The following is a 16966-nucleotide window of genomic DNA, read 5'->3' as shown; positions in this document are numbered from 1 at the left end:
CAGTGCTCGCTATTTTATATTGGAATGTTTTCCTCAGTATCTGTAGGTAATTCAGTGCTGTGAAGCAGTAGTAAAGCATGTTACAGTGACATTTAAGCAAATTAGAGTTTTACATACTGGTAGGCAAATTTTTGTCTGCACTAATCTAATCCTCTGTATTATAAAATAATAATCTGAGAAAAGAAAAGAAAAGCAGTAATGCTTACAACCACCTTTTGAATTTTTTGGCAGTAGCTGCAAGCTTGCTCTGTATGAAGTTTTGAAGGAAGTGAATTGAACCCATCTACTGCGTATGGCCAGGGCACTGCAGCTTTCCCAGTTCCTCGCCCTTATTTTTATTGTTGGCTTGCTGATGGGGGCACTCAGAGCCTTACTGTGTCAAATACTGCCACGGCTAACGGCAGGCGTCTCAGTGGCCCCCAAGGTTATTCAGTGGGGCAATGAGCGCTGCAGTGTCTAAAATCTTCATTTTTGTTACAGGCTGGAAGCTGAGTTTTGTTATTAGGCATGAATATATGCATGTTATTGGCAGTCTTATCCCAAGAGCTGTTCTTGTTCATTAAGAAGGGCAGAATTATACCCTATGGCTGAGATAAGAAGTAATATCTTTGTTGCAGTAACATCGTTAACCAGTGTAGCTAGTCCTCAGGGTGCTAGTATGATGCTTGGTATAATATAGTATTATAGAGATTACTTAATACTGCAGGTAAATATCATAGCTTCTAAACACGTGTAAGCCTTAACAAACGTCCACTGTCATTTTCCTAGGTCCCTCTGGTTGTATTCAAGAGAGAAAAGGAAGTAGCTAGGAAGCTGGAATTTGATGGTCTGTACATAACTGAGCAGCCATCTGAGGATGACATTAAAGGACAGTGGGACCGCCTGGTTATAAACACCCCGTAAGTAAAATCAAATGATCAGGTGTTCTGTTGCTTATAAGTATGGTTAAGTCACTGATCTGGAACCTTTCCTGTCCACATGCCACACAGTCCAGCCAGAAGAATTTTTTTCACCTTATTTTGGATGCAACAGTAGTAGATGCTGATGTGAAGTCCTGTATTGTTTGTTTATGTAATAAATAGTATCATGAGGGATGTTATTTCCCCCCTCCTTGGCCCTGTTCTAGGGCTTGCAAGATGTGTGCATCTTCCCTCTCAAGCCCTCCCCAAGATGCTTCACAAATCAGTCCCTTGTGAGAACGCTTCCCAACATAGCATACCTCCTTTTCCTGGCTCCGTTTCCCATCCATGTTGTGCAGCAGCAGCACATCTAGGGTAAGGCAGCGTTCCCGAATCCCCGAGCAGGCCTGGCGGATCCGGCCGTGCGGGGGATGTTTCGGACACGCGCTTGGGGAGCGGCGCCGCGTGCGGCCTGGGCCGCAGGGAGACACGCGGCGAGCGCGGCCTGCGGGGCTGCAGCAGCCTGCCCAGGCTGCCCGCTCCAGGTGCTCAACTCACAACAGCCTGGATACGTGTGTCCTTCTAAATCACCCTTAACAAACGTAGTCAAACTGGTTATTTCTCTGCTTAGCCCAGTGAAAACAGCACTAGGTAGTTCGAAGAGATTCATTTAGAGCCTTTACTTATAGGTGCTTTTAGAAGCAAGGTCCTGTTAAGAGGACCTGTTAAGGCAGTTAAGAACGAACACATTTTGCATACACGTTCCCTTCATGTCTTTCATATACTTCCCTAGGCAAATGGATAAATAGCAGAATTATGTGTAAGTAGTTGAAGATGGCCTTAGTTTTATATATCACATTTTCAGGGCTAAAGTATTCTAAAGTATTTTTAAAATATGAAGAGCTATTTCATTTTGTACATAGATCACTGAATGCTAAGAATTGTATTAAGAACATACAGAACAACAGCATCTACCGTACTGGTATTTTTCCAAGGATGGTGTTAATATTTTCTTCTTTCACTGTCTGAAGGTTTCACCTCTTACAAATGAGACAATATCTCATTGATGAGCAACAGAACTGATTGCTCTGCAGCGCTGTAGAAGGCAAAGCAGCCTTCTGCAAAGGTCATACACCTGAAGCAGAACTGCTAGGAAGTTTTCGGCATGTTGCTCTAGCTGCTGAAGGGAAAAATGAGTCTAATTTGAGCTGACAAAAGCTTCCTTCAGAAACGATCTGACTTCCAAGGTTTAAGCACAGTGGTCATAGCTTTAGGATACCACTGCTGTTTGTTTACATCCTGAACTAGCATAATATTATCTGAGCAACTTAAATTATTTTCCTTTTATCTGAAACAGCTGGAAGGAGTAATTTCACTCAGAAAGTCAATTCATAAAATCAGAACTAAAGCTCAACTTAGTAATAGTTGGGAAGTTTGCCTCAAATCCTCATAGCACAACAGGGGTCTAGAATGGCACATAATCCATAATTATCATTACATCCCTACTATCTCCAAATGATCATAGCTGTATACTGTATTTTAGAATAATTTTAACTTTTAAAGGTGTATGTTTACAGCCACTAGTTCACAGACAGTAACCCACTAGTTCCCAAGTGTGTAACCTTGGATTGACATGTAATCCAGTGAACTAAAAAACTATTCCTATTGCAAAGCCCTGTTACTGTCATGGCAAAACGCAAGGCTTGTTTGTCCATACTGAGCCTGTGGTTGGAACAGTAAAGGATTTATTTAGGGGATCAACGATATTACAGTGACACCCCTGTTACTATTGAGTTGTTAGGATCATTAAGTGACAATATTCAGTCTGCTGTCCTTTTGCAGCTGATCATGATTATTTATGGCTGAGAAAAAAGGAAAGGGTGGAGAAAAAAAAAAACGATTTTGCAGTGAATCATAAATTCAAATAGGCCATAGGTTGTCCTGACAACTGCCATCTGCATCAAAAGAAATTGTTCTTGTAATTCTTGTAATTCAGTGTGTGAAGGAGTGAAGAAAATTCTACCAAAATCTGCAGTGATCATGAACATGCCATTTCCTTTTCTTTTTTTTCTTTTTTTTTTTAAATCCTTCCATAAAGATTAAATAACCTTGAAATATCTTTGCCTTATCTGTGCAGGTCCTTTCCTAACAATTACTGGGACAAGTTTGTGAAGCGCAAGGTGAGCCCGGCGTGTTCCTGCGACGGGAGCCGTAGCCCCAGCCTCTCGTCCGCGGCGCCTCGCGGGGGCTGCCCTGGTTCCGCTCACGCTCCCGCCCACGCAGAGCTGTCAGCCAGCCCCACAGCCTCGTCCACAGCCTTTGTCACTTTAGGATACAGAGCCCCCTCCTCCCCCGAAAAAAAGAAACTCATGCCAGTTTAAATGATTGCAAGCTATACAGAAGCTTTCAGATAATGGCCTTTAATGCTTCTATTTGTCTTCTTTATGCTCTTATCCCCAACCTCTCCTCTCTCCCCCCAGCTTCCTGCAAGTTCTCACTGTTCCTTTAGACTGTTTGTTTTTTTAACTATTATTTTTGACAGGTACTGGCTTAGAGAAGAGTGAATGTCTGCAGTGTCTTGCTCTGTGCAAAAGCTCCTCTTTTTTCTTTTTTAGGTTATTAATAAATATGGGGACTTATATGGAGCAGAACGCATAGCAGAACTTCTGGGGTTGGACAAAAATGCCCTTGATTTTAGTCCAGTAGAAGAGAGTGAACCAGAAGAGGCATCTCTCGTATCATGGTATGATTTCTGGATGTTACAGACAAGCAAAATCATATGTTAGCATAGCTTCACTGTCAAAGATGAAAGCAGATTCCGTTCTGAGATTGCAGTGATGTTTTCTTCTGCATTGAAATTCAGCTGGTTAAGTCTCTTTTGGAGAAGCAGCAAAATAAACAAGCATTTTAAGAAAACATAGGTTTTCTTAGGAATGATTGTGTTTATAAAAGTATATATATATATATATATAAAAAAAAATCATAAATGATGACTGACTACTTCAAATAGCAATGCAGCATTTAAGCAGGCTGGTGTTACAACAGAGTTAGTTTAAAACAGAAAAAAAAAAGACAATATGTATCTAGAAAAAACAATCATCAGTTGATTTTTGGTTTCCATTATTGAATTAATGAAGATGAGAGATTGAAATTATGTAAGTCATCCAAGTCCTGTTTTGCTGACTGTGACAGTTTGGTTTCTTCCATTACCTGTCATGCATGAAAAGGATTTTTTTTCACAAGTCATCTAATGGCTATTGAAGCACGCAGGACTTCACTGACAGAAGGCATTAGCTTTTCTCAGGGTAATATTGCAGCATTTTGCATCAGACAGAACAAGACTTCTCTCTCCAATACAGACAATCCAGTATCTGCATTTTAATATTTTTAATACACACTTAGATTTTTGTAAGTAAATCTGCAGTAGGGCAGTGTTGCACCTACTTGAAATTGTGCCAGCAGTTTCAGTGTCTCACAAACTGTGGAAGGGGCTTTTGTGTTAGAGTTCTTTCTGACATCTGCTGCAGCCTCTGCAGGACTCAGAAAAGAGAAAGCTGCAGCCAACAGCTGTGGAGAGCCCAGCCTGGTTGGTTGCTTGTACATTCTGAAGGAAAAGTTTCTAGTTAGTAAATCGGTTAGTTATTATGCAAAGGTGTGCTTAGATATTTGAATGTAATTTAAGAAAAGGAAATTCATCCTAACTTATAAATACTTTGTCTTACGCATTCCAAAAATTTGATCTTGCCTAGGTTAAGCTCCATTGACACAAAGTACCACATTTGGAAGCTTGGAGTTGTTTTTACTGATAACGTAAGTATGTTAAGCCTAGAAGAACTTGCTTTGGTCTACCCTAAACATGAATATTAAAAAAGTAAATAGTGGAAGACACAAAACAAATATACATGACACCCATAGTAATGAATTACACAACCAATATGAAATATGTTGTTTTCTGCAGAGTGTTGTAGCAAAATGCTTTAAATTATATTTGCATTAGAATACTTGACAGTGGACACGGAATGGAATGAAAACATTCATATAATTTGGTATAAAGACACTGGGTTTTTTAGATCTAGAGAAAGTTATCTTGAATTCTCTCTTTAACATCGTGGGTTAGTTCTTTCATACCTTCTCTTTTGAAGAACCCATGCACATCTTTTAAAATTCCTTTAGTCGAGTAAGAGCTATGTGCATCTTCTCGAGCATCCCATACAAACAAGGTCAAGGTGAATGAAGTGAAGATGTCTCAGTGTGTTGTGCACCGACTAAAAGCACATTGACCTACTGTTCTTGAGTAAGAGCTCTCATGTCAAAGTGGCTGCAAGTTCATTACTCATTAAAAAAACAAGCTACATTATGTGCCTTCTGGGTTTCCTACTTAGCAAGCTGTGAGACTTCAGACTAACAGTTATACACTGCATCTGCTCTCCTCCTTTAAATTATAAAGAACTGTGTGACAAGCTCCCCGGCAAAAGCAATTTTAAGGTAGATTGTGATGTTAATAATATATATGCTGCAGTTAAATATGCCAGTGTAAAGGTTTTGTTAACATAACTAAGCAATAAACACACTTTAAATGAACAGTAATGATCTTAAGAGACAAAGTAACACAGTCTTTTTATATGTGAAATAACGGTATCACAGTCTGAATGTATCATGATGATATTACTTTATTTCAAAAATGAAATGAGTAAAAGAATGCTATATGCAGATCCAATAACGCACATTAGTACCTGCTGACATTCTGCTACTTCTCACCTTCTCTGCAGTCGTTTTTATACTTAGCTTGGTACACAACTATGTCTATCCTTGGGCACTACAACAACTTCTTCTTTGCGGCTCATCTGCTGGATATTGCTATGGGCTTCAAGACTCTGCGAACCATCCTGTCCTCAGTAACTCACAACGGCAAACAGGTGGGTGGTACAGGTGGAGGTTTGAGAACTGGGAAAAAAGAGATCTTACAGCACCCTGACAATACTGAATTGCAATCCACTCTGACCAGGAATAAAGGAAAGAATGACCCCACTCTGTCTTCTGCAGCACTGTTAATCCATGTGAAATCCTGTAAAATTCGAATAATCTATACCCATGGGACACTGATAGCTAAAGATGTTTTGCATACAATGCCAACACCCAGCATTACAGAAAAACAGGAGTATATGAATTATGACCCAGGCAAATCCTTTTTATGAGCACTCATGAACTGAGATTGGTCACAAATACTTATAATACATCTCTCCTCAGCTACTGCAGTGATAATGATCTGGGTGCTGTTGATATTTCAATACTTAGCTAATGAGATTGAGCTTACAGGTATCGGTGTTCTGCACTGTGGAATCTATTTCTAACATGTATTTCTAAGCCCACCCTTATGGTCTGTCAGGCATACAGTTTACTAAAGCATTGCATATGCTAATACTTTCAGAAGCATCTGAACAACAAATTAGATCTGTATTTTTGTTCATTTCCTCCAGGATGACCAGAGTTGCATTGCTTTAAATTACATGATTGGTATACCTTCTTTATGAGATTTTTCTCAATGTGGAATCATACTCCAAAACTAAGCATGGTAAACAGAAGTGTTCCAACTCAAGACCAGAGGTTTTTAGAAAGCTTATTTTTCTTAATGAGCCAAGATTGGCATTTCTTGGTACTATTGATCTTGTCTTCAGCAGAGAAACAAACACTGCCAGACAACTGCAGGCTTTTCGATTGAAATGCACCTGTAGAGAAGATACTGCTAAACTTAAAAGCCAGACCTGGAAATTTTGTTTTTGTTTATCTAAGAAATTGTGCCTCTGTTTGCTTTGCTAAGACTTTGCTTAACTAAATTTGGTGCATAAAATAGGCAATGGTAGGTTATACTAAGTCATAGCTAAAATTATTTATCAAGTTAATTAAAGGGGAATATTTTTTAATCTTTTAATTTCTAATTATATATAGGGCTCTTTAAGTTACTTGAATTTCACTTTTATCTCAAATGCTTGGAAACATTGCTTCATTGATATATAACTTGTAAGTACATTGCTTGGAAATCTGGAAACAATGGCAATATTTGGTGACTGGGTTTTTGTGCAAGAGCAGGGTAGAACTTGGCCCTCTGCTGCTCCAAGCACTCGGGATATCTCCAAGCTATCATTACTGCTATCCTTAGTTCCCTTCCTGGGAAAGGAAGGGATGTGATGATACATTATCAGTCCTTAAGGCAGTAGAGTGGTCTGGTTCAGTTGCTCTAAGCAGATAAAATTGAACCTTTCTTTCTTGTCCTTTGTCGCTACACAGCTCGTGCTCACTGTAGGACTCCTGGCTGTAGTAGTGTATCTTTACACTGTCGTGGCCTTCAACTTCTTCCGAAAATTCTACAACAAAAGTGAAGATGAAGATGAACCAGACATGAAGTGTGACGACATGATGACGGTGAGGAACACATGCCTCACATCAACCTGAATTTTCAAATGGTTCCTTCACTATTCTCTACTATTCTATAAATGCAATAGATATTGCTCACTAGCATAGGAAGATATTTTGGATTTTCCTGCTAAATACTCTGGTGTCTGATTGGCCACTGCCCTTTTACATGTGCATAGAGCAAACTCTTAAAGTTCATGGAAGAAAGCTCATAACAAATTTGTCATTCCTGAACAAAGTTTTTTTGCTGCAGCACAAGCAAAGCTGACTTTGTTGCCAGGATTTACAAGATCTTCCTACCCTTATTTAGACAGCATTAACTGTATGATGTTATTAGCACTTGTTGTAGATCCCCACTCAAACTACTCACAATTTGTAATTTAGTCACAAAGTAAGAAATCAAAGGTGAGTGGAGGAGGAAGAAATTAAAGCTTATGAGGAGTAATAATCAGATGTTACTAACTTCCCTTCTCTTTCTACTTGTCACAACAGAAAATCAAATAATATATATGTCATATTAAAATATACCCTAGAATGTTTCTTACAGTATGAAGAGGGTTTCATTTTCTTACTGTATAAATAAATCAGCACAAAATAGCATGTATTAAACATTTCACATTCTGAGTTGCTCACATTGCATTTCTTCCAGGGCTCGGTCACCATCATCTGCCCTATGTTCCATGTCACAGATAGAACAAAATTCCTCCGAGTTATCACTGACTACATAAAATGATTTCATCTATTCTTCACCATTCTATCGAATATTGAATGCAAGCCAGATAAGAAAATTATAGAAAGGAGAAAAATGCCCACTGTTATATTTAGCTAGTCCCTCTGTGAGCTGAATACAAAGGTTTGATCTGAAATAAAATTCCTGTACCAGACTCATAAGATCTAGGAGTAGTTGGAGTAACTGACAGGTTTAAAATTGACATTTTAAACTGCTCTGCACAGTGAGTTAAATCAGTTCCTTTTTATGTTTTTAAGTATGATTAAGCTAGTAACAGTCACTTACGTGAATAGAAAAAAATATATTCTAAAAATGCTTTTGCATTTTGCATTTTAGTCTTTGCTTAAGACTAGTTTTGTTAGTGATTATCTATGATTATTTAGCATCATTACTGCCTAATATGACTACCAACCACTTGAGCTTAGCGTTTGAGATTAGAGTTTTCCTTTGTTGTTATCCCATACCATGAAACAGAAGATTCTGTAGCTGATTTATGCAGGAGCATTAACTAGTATACAGCTGGAGCACACTCCCATACCCTCACAGAGCTTAGTCAGATTTGTACATATTTTTCCATGAAGACTTACAGGTTTAAAAAAAATAACGCATAGAGCAACATTTTTCTAAAGTGATTCTTCTTCCTCAAACTGAACACAGGTTATGTGTCACCATAAATCATTTAAAATATAATAAAACAGATGTTTAATATTGCAAAAAGAAGTTATCCAAAACCACCTTAACGAAGGTGGCCTGTTGTAAGAATATCACTATTTACTTCATGGCAGTAGTTGCTAACGTTTCCTACACTCTATTACAAGACTTCGGAATGTGTCCTCTTAGAATTATTATTACTGCTCCGAATAAGCCTGAAACTTAGGAATTTAGGCAAGTGGTAGAATACAGTGCAGTACAGTAGTACTCATCCAGACTTGTGTTAAATATTTCTATGGTTTCTCCACTTTTTTTTCCCCTTTAGTGTTACCTGTTCCACATGTATGTGGGCGTGAGAGCTGGTGGTGGCATTGGAGATGAAATCGAGGATCCTGCTGGAGACCCTTACGAAATGTATCGAATTGTCTTTGATATCACATTTTTCTTCTTTGTCATTGTTATCCTACTGGCCATCATTCAAGGTATCTTTCTTCAATTAGCTTAGTAGAAACTGTTAAAATATAGCACACTGAAGTTCTGCAATGTGTTTTTTAACCACAGTTCTCTTTGAGATAATCTAAGCAGTATTGGTAGAAAGACTTATTTCTGAGTTCATAAAATCATTAATTCTAAAACACTAATTTTACTCTTAATTCATAAACATATGCATTGTCCTAGGAAGGATACAAAAATACATGCTTGATGGAAGCTGACATTGACCACAACGCATGTCAAGAACCCTTAAGATAATTCTTCTGTGGCAGAGATCCAGAGATTCATTCCACTGGGAATGAAATGTAAACAAACATTCTATGTCTGGAAACCAAGAGATTGTAACTTAAAATGTTCAACCTAGACATAAGTATGCTGAACTCTAGATGCAGTGGAGGATATTTGATTAAGTTAGAGTCACTTTTCTGCATTGTATGATATATAAATGTTGCTAAGTTCTTATATTTTGTTTTTTTCCAATACAAAATAGGTCTGATTATTGATGCTTTTGGTGAATTAAGAGATCAGCAAGAACAAGTGAGAGAGGATATGGAGGTATGAATAAACATGTTACATTTTTTCCCTAATCCTATTAATCTAGATTGTTACTAGTAATAATATTTGCTTAGTGTTAAAACTGCATTTTAAACACCTGAATTTCATTTCCAGACCAAATGTTTTATTTGCGGAATCGGCAATGACTATTTTGACACAACCCCCCATGGCTTTGAAACACACACTTTGCAAGAGCACAACTTGGCAAACTACCTGTAAGTGTTTTGCTACATTAATTGGGATTACAATAAGGCAACTTTCAGCTCTAGAGCAACTTGGAAGGGAGTTCACACTGCTGAACAATCCTAGAACAGGATGGACAGAGGATATCCCCTCTGGGAATAGGACAGAGGACATCCCCTCCTTCCTGATGTCCTCTCCACTCCCCTCTGTTCGTTGTCATCACGGTGCTTGCGCCACACGGGAGCTGCCTGGGCAGGGTGGCACCTGAGGGCCCTGCGCTGCCTCAGTCCTGCTCGGGAAGGAAAATCCAGATACGTGGAAGGGCATTGAGCAGCCATCTGCAAACCCTTTTAGTTTGGAAAAGGATTGCGAGGTGGGGCTTGGTATATTAAGATGCCGCAATCTTAATTTCATCATTAAGATGTCTTAAGGGCTACAAGATACCCTAGCTAGTAACACTGAAGCCACTGAAACTTGTGGCTCATTTTAAATTTATATATATAAACATATATATGTGTATATATATATATCTTTTTAATTTAGAAGCAAGGTCATTACTTTGCTGTTTGGCATAATTTTCTTTATATGCCCCATTCTAGGAAAGAAGCAGAGATGTTATGTTTTCTATATTAATATATTTGCTTCATGTGCTTCTTTCAGGTTCTTTTTAATGTATCTCATTAATAAGGATGAAACTGAGCATACTGGCCAGGTAGGTAGAAGATCATCTTTAATTAAAAATTTAAATTACTTTATTACTTTTAATCTTCCCCAGCTTTGTACCTATGTACTAATAGATGGGATTGATATGTACCACCAAGGGGTGGAGACAAATACCACCCTTCCTGAGATGTTCTGGGCATAAAAGTGAGGGTAAATACTATCCATATTAAATATTATCTGTATCCAGAAAATGGACAGTTGCCAGCTATCTGCCTGTCACCTTATATCTGAAATGAAACCCTGAAACATAGCAGCTAAAGTTAATATAGGAGGGAATAAACTATTTATAGCATACATCTGTGCGTGAGCAGGTGAGTGTTATCATAATTAAGCCCTAAACATTAATAAAGTAGCCTAAACTTTAAAATGATTTTGAGTAAATAAAACACATTTTATATTTACAGACTATAGAGGTTTGTTTTCATATAATAATTACTAATTTACACATAAGAGTTTTCTGCCTGGGGCTTACCTTTCAAGAGTACTGCATCAAATGTTCTTACCTCCAACAAATAATTTTACAAGCATTCTTGAATTGTGAAATGGAAGTTTCAGTGTTCTCACAATTATGCTTTAACTTGCACAGTACTAGTTAGTTTTCATTAAAAGCTTATCTATAGTAACATAACTATACCTTATCCTTTGCAGGAGTCATTTGTGTGGAAGATGTACCAAGAAAGGTGTTGGGATTTCTTCCCTGCAGGAGACTGCTTTCGGAAACAGTATGAGGATCAACTTGGCTAACGTTACCGCATAAGAGACGACTCTATTCATGAACTGTTAAAATCCTGTAAACGAAAAACCTCTTACCTTTTCTTCTTAGGGTATAAATTCAGAACTCATACTTGGTCTAAGTGTCTTTAAACTTCAAGACATGCAGACAATTTGAAACCAAGTCATGGGCTTTCTTTTTTTTTACCTACCGTGTATGAAACAAGTCTTCTGGTTACAAGTGCAGTTTGAAATCTATGCCAAAATTAACTTAAGCCTTCCCATCCAACAGGGCCTGATTAAAAACTCTTAATCGCACCGTTAACCCAGTGGTTGGTAGTACAGCTGAAAGGGCTACAAGACATCTTAATTGCACAACATTTGAAATTTAAGAACTTGAACATCAGAGGCCTTGCCTCAAAAGTGTTTTAACTGCAGTACAGTTTGGCCCCACAGTGTTTGCTAGTGAATGTACTATGATACAGCTTAATACAGCTTTAAGCAGTTAAAAATAAAACGTTTTCAAACACTTTGTTGACCATGAAACATCAATTAAGTGCCTTAAAACCTCTGTAGACATAGCTATGCAAACTTTTTATTTATGTTAGTGTACTAGATGGACAGATCCATTAACTGTAAGAAACTGCACCTCAAGTTCATTTATATACACCACCTTCAATAACAGCTTATTAGATGCTGCTGTTAAAAGAAATAGTGTATCAAAATGAATAAAATCTAAATGTTAGGCCAAAATAAAACAATGCTTCATGGTCATCTGTATGTAAAAGCGATTAACTTTATGCTTTTTTTTTTTTTTTGTCTTCTTCTAATGAAAAGTGCCCACTGCAATAAAGTATAAGCCAAATAATACCTCTGCTGTCTCCTCTTTTTAGTTTTTTTCCTGCAGTGGAAATACAGTAATGGAATGGTGATTGAAAAGACATGTATTTTATGTTCACAGTTTTATTTTTTTTAGGGACTGCATACAGGAAGTACAGGCAGAAGCAATTTCTGTGATTTGTATGCTGTGGCATGCATCTTTAGTCTCATCACAAAATTTGTTTGTTTTAAATAAGTAGTGTTTACCAGGAATATTAACCTGAGAGAATTTCAATCAAATCAAGCAAATTCAGGGGAAACATTTTTTGAAGGCCATCAAATAAAATTAGACATTGGGCATCCTGAACCAAGAAAAATAAAGAAAAAGGAGATAAAGAAATTCACTCTATTGCATAAACTACTTAACTTTTGTTATATTCATTATTCACATAAGAGAATTTGGGCTTCAGGAAATCATGCTGTCCAGCCAATCTTCAAGCTCTTCCTCAGTGACATTTTTAGATGTACTTTGCTGTTGCTGCAATGCTGAACTATTCTCTTCAGGGACATCCACTTTTTGAGGTTCTAGAAGAGTAAACACAAAATACAAAAATCTGGAAACAATTCCTTACCAGGGTTTTGTTCCCAATCATTTGCACAACTTAGTAACATTCCAGAAACAATGTAAAATAAGAGGCAGGGGAAGACATTAAAGATTCATGGAGGGATAGGGGAGGAAAGGCACTCCTCTCCATCAGAATTAACAATATAAAATATATGTGATGTTGTTTCTCTTACTGCTGAAAATGGACACGCTGACAATGGTGAAACTCAGCACATCAGTGAAGAACTTTTCTTGATGCTACTTACTGTGATTGGGAAGAATATAACATTGGAAAGGAGATATTTAACATTTGGGATAGTAGTGGAAACAATTTTAGCAATGGTATACTTTCTACAGAATACGCAGTATTTCAGTATTCAATATGCTAGGAGTATTCCAGGATAACCACAATATTCTGTATTTAGTTTGTATTGACTAGTGTGGAAAGTGTCCTGTCAGCAACAGTTCCCAGAGCATGTTTCAAATCTGGCTTCAAAAATAATGAAAAAAGCAAGAGTATTCAGAAACTAGTAAGATGTCCTACAACTTACTTCAACAAGTGACTAGTTTTGCTGTAAGTCAATTAGTTAATTAATAAGTTTCTAATATCTCCTGACCTGGAACTATGGTTTCAGGGAGTCTGGAAGGAATTAAGGGCTACCTACTGCAATGAGGGGTTTATGGGATCTCTACGAAGATGACGAGGATTTCTGGAGGTAATCACAAGTCCTTCATCTTAAAAGAGAGATTTTTTTTGTCATCCAATTAAGCATCTGCCATTCTTGAAATACGGATCAAGGATTTCAATAAGAGAAACAAAAATTGGGCAAATTTTTTGATCTTGAAAATTAATCACAGCAATTTTTAATGCATCTTGTAAAGTACTGAACAGATTAAGATTCAGAAATACCTAACAATCAAGGCGTTTATTTGGATATCCAGATTTTTGCCTGCTGCAGTTAAAGATGTCAATCGTAGCTTTACTTTTGTTGTTGATACATGTTCATCCTTTGATGATGATATGGAAAACCTCATTGTTTTATTCATTTATCCCACTAACCATGTAATCTTAAAGGCGTAATCCTTGAATGGTAGCAGATGTGCACATTCTGTTATGCCACATTTTATCAAATATGTTTAGAATTAAAAAAAAAAAAAAGCCAGGATATGAGATAATGGCCAAATAGTGAAAAGACCACATTCCAACAAGCTATGACAAAGAAGCATTTTCACTCACCACATTTTAAAAGCCTTGGATTTAGTTTGCTTGTACCAAAAAGAGTTTCAAGGTATGTTCTTTTCATAAGCAACAGCTTACAAACACCAGCATGCTGGACAGGAGGGCTACATACCTGAAGTTGTCTTAGGCAGAGTTAAAACTGGATAGGAAGGGATGGGTCAGAGCATGATCCCAGGCCAGTGCAATGCACAGAGAGAGATGAGGATGGTGACAGCAGTACTGCCGACTTGCTAGTCATGACCTTGAAAACGTCACCAAGAAGACAACCATGGCTGTGTGTCTATAGGGGGAGGAAAATCTTACCTTTTTCCTTATAATCCATTTCCTGATCTTTCTCAGTTACGTTGCTGCCTACAGCACTTGACACACTTCTGTCTTGCACAGTCATGGGAGCATCCAGGTTGAGGAGCCGATCCAGCTCCTCCTCCAGGTGGTCGGTCTCCTGCTCCGGCAGCGGGCGGCCCCGCTGAGGCAGCCCTGCTGCCCGAGCACCTTTACTGGTAGGTTCTGACGGGGTGACAGGATCGTGGCCGCGGTGGGACACGGACACAGCTTGGCTTGGGGCCAAAGACTGTTGAAACAGAGTCTCTCTTCTCTTGCTGGCTTCAACGTTCCTAAATTTCATGGGCGGGAGCTCGACAGGGGCCGATGCCTAGGAGTGCAGGGAGGGACGTTAGGCCTCGTAACAGTGAGCTCCGCTTTCACTGCTCTCTCTAACCGGCCAGTAACTCATCCTTCTGGTGTCGTCAGTGAAGAAGCTAGAGTTAAACTCATCAGAGCTCAATTCAGAAACAAAGCATAGTAAAGATAACCTGGTGGTAGCTGAGCACCTACGAGCTATAAATTCCTTGTATCCCTTAAAATGAAATACAAGATCATATGCTAAAGGGAATTCCATCATTCCACAAATAATTCCTGCACCGTTCCTTCTCTTATTCATCCATACTTCACCCAGCCAGTACTTGGAGTGACCGAAGATAAAAGCTGGCTAGAAACATCCCATTTTACACCTTCCTTCCAAAATGCACCTTGAAAGTAAACCATACTACAGCTTGCTGAGACTGATTGGACAAAAGCTGTGTTATCTCACTAAATACCCTGAAAAATGAAACCAGAATGTAAAACACTAGCAAATGCCACAACAAGAAATGTCAGTGTATGATTTAACACTAAGGCCCTGCTTTTATCAAGATGCCCTGGGGTTAATAACACTCCTGTACTGCCTTACACACTGATTATCACAGATGTGTTACAACAGCAAGACAAAGATTAAATGTTATAACCCACACCATATAACCATGTTTACCTATATATCTATATTTGAAGGACCTAATTACAATTTTTTTCCCCCAGGGTGGGGGGGGGAGCCTATATTTGAAAAGATAATGTATGTTTGCAGATTCCCTTATAATCTCTATCTGCTATAGAAGATAGTTGTCACCGACAACACTTCAAACTTCAAGCACTCCAAAACCAGAAGCAGTCTTTCATCTGAGTGTCATGTGCTTTTTTCCTTACTTTCCACTGTCTTTAAACTAGTCTTTTTTTGTTTGTTTGTTTACATTAACATTTGCTTTCTCACAGCCTGAAGATAATTCAGGCACTTCTGCTAATACTGTGTTTGATTTTCTATAACCAGACATTAAATAACACTTTATCTGCTTCATTGACAATTCATGTTCTAACACAGCCCTAAATTTGCTTCATGGAATAACCATATATGTTGATATTACTATACAAAATAATAAATTCCCATTAAAATAATTAACTAACTGGAAATACTTGGCAAGCAAGGAAACGCAAGTATATAACAGTTTTAAAAGAGAATCAAATCAAATCAAATCAAAAACAGGCAGTATTCCATGTCAAACACCCGGTTTCAAACCCAGCCCACTGCACACAGTTGCATTTCATTTAAAGCCATCAACAAAAACTGAGGAAGTGCTGATACACATACGGTATCTGGATACAAACACCCGCTGACTCGTCAGTCTCAGAGCTATCACTTGGTGTTTGAATGCAACTTGCTTTTAATTTTATGTGTATTTCCTAACATAGACTTTACATTTACAGTGTTTCCATTATATTGGGAGAATGAACAACATTACCTCCACAAGCTCAGCAGCCACATTCAACCTTAGATGTAGAGGCAACTCCTGAAGGGCCTGGACCAAAGTCTGACAGTCGACATTAAGGACAGATAACTGAAATATAATTCAACACACAGTAAGCTTTCATTAAAATCAATCAATCAATCCATCTATTACATTCCCATGTGCCACATTCCCATGTTTTTCTTCATTTGGGGGAGTAGGGACAGAAGAAGACCCCAGAACCTCCATCATTACAGACAACTTAATAAAAATAAATAGCCACAGAATAAGCAGGGCTACTGCATTAAAACACTTGCTGCTGAAAGAACAGCCACCTCCGTGTACCCCCTGCCAGGCCATCAAACTGTACCAGAGACATCCTATGCCTTTCAAGCCCTTCTACCTAGGATGTGGAGTTTGCTTAACACAGAAAGTTATCTGTTCTCTATTAATATGGAAATGCAGAGGATTCGGGGTAATTTTCCACACAAACTCATTGGAAGGGGAGTTTTCCTGTTACCTGCTTATGGCTTATGCTTTCCATATCCCATTCCTTCTCTTCAGCAAATCGAAATTGTGCGAAGGAGTCTCCTGCAGAAAAGAAGTAACTTGTTTTTATAGATAAACAAAGTAGCTCCCCTCAAATTCCCAACCCTAAATAAATAAATTCAGTCAATAAATCCTGCAGTTTAAAACAGTTTGTTACAAGGCCAATAAAGATTTTTTTGTCTGGCAAATAAAGCCTCCAGACCTTTCCTTCCTTGCACTCGTCCTTACTCCAGCCTACAGTCAATAAAATGGCATTGAAGCCACTGAAAACCAAATTCAATTCACATGTGTAAGTGATTGAATTAA

The 16966-nt window shown here is 38.2% G+C and overlaps 2 protein-coding genes across 2 annotated transcripts in view; one reads left to right on the top strand and one right to left on the bottom strand.

The window, feature by feature from the left end:
• RYR3 (ryanodine receptor 3) overlaps window positions 1–11455 on the top strand; it is a 179545-nt gene extending 168090 nt beyond the window's left edge. The window contains exons 97-107 of the mRNA XM_088529281.1: window positions 769–899; window positions 3037–3079; window positions 3515–3642; window positions 4649–4709; window positions 5669–5815; window positions 7185–7319; window positions 9017–9173; window positions 9674–9738; window positions 9853–9953; window positions 10582–10633; window positions 11293–11455. Coding sequence (XP_088385407.1) covers window positions 769–899; window positions 3037–3079; window positions 3515–3642; window positions 4649–4709; window positions 5669–5815; window positions 7185–7319; window positions 9017–9173; window positions 9674–9738; window positions 9853–9953; window positions 10582–10633; window positions 11293–11388 — 1116 coding nt within the window. The 3' untranslated portion in view covers window positions 11389–11455. The remainder of the gene's footprint in view (window positions 1–768; window positions 900–3036; window positions 3080–3514; window positions 3643–4648; window positions 4710–5668; window positions 5816–7184; window positions 7320–9016; window positions 9174–9673; window positions 9739–9852; window positions 9954–10581; window positions 10634–11292) is intronic.
• A 1143-nt stretch (window positions 11456–12598) lies between these two features.
• Window positions 12599–16966, bottom strand: part of AVEN (apoptosis and caspase activation inhibitor) — a gene marked incomplete at its 5' end in the record, with an annotated part of 80141 nt that continues 75773 nt past the window's right edge. The window contains 4 exons of the mRNA XM_088529371.1: window positions 12599–12759; window positions 14322–14670; window positions 16127–16222; window positions 16632–16702. Of these exons, the coding sequence (XP_088385497.1) occupies window positions 12641–12759; window positions 14322–14670; window positions 16127–16222; window positions 16632–16702 (635 nt within the window). The remainder of the gene's footprint in view (window positions 12760–14321; window positions 14671–16126; window positions 16223–16631; window positions 16703–16966) is intronic.

Source organism: Tinamus guttatus, unplaced genomic scaffold (assembly GCF_059628265.1).
Source record: "Tinamus guttatus ecotype Peru unplaced genomic scaffold, ASM5962826v1 Tinamus_guttatus_pri_ptg000327l, whole genome shotgun sequence".
NCBI lineage: Eukaryota > Metazoa > Chordata > Aves > Tinamiformes > Tinamidae > Tinamus > Tinamus guttatus.
Note: the sequence above shows the minus strand (reverse complement) of the source record. Positions and strands in the feature narration are given on the sequence as shown.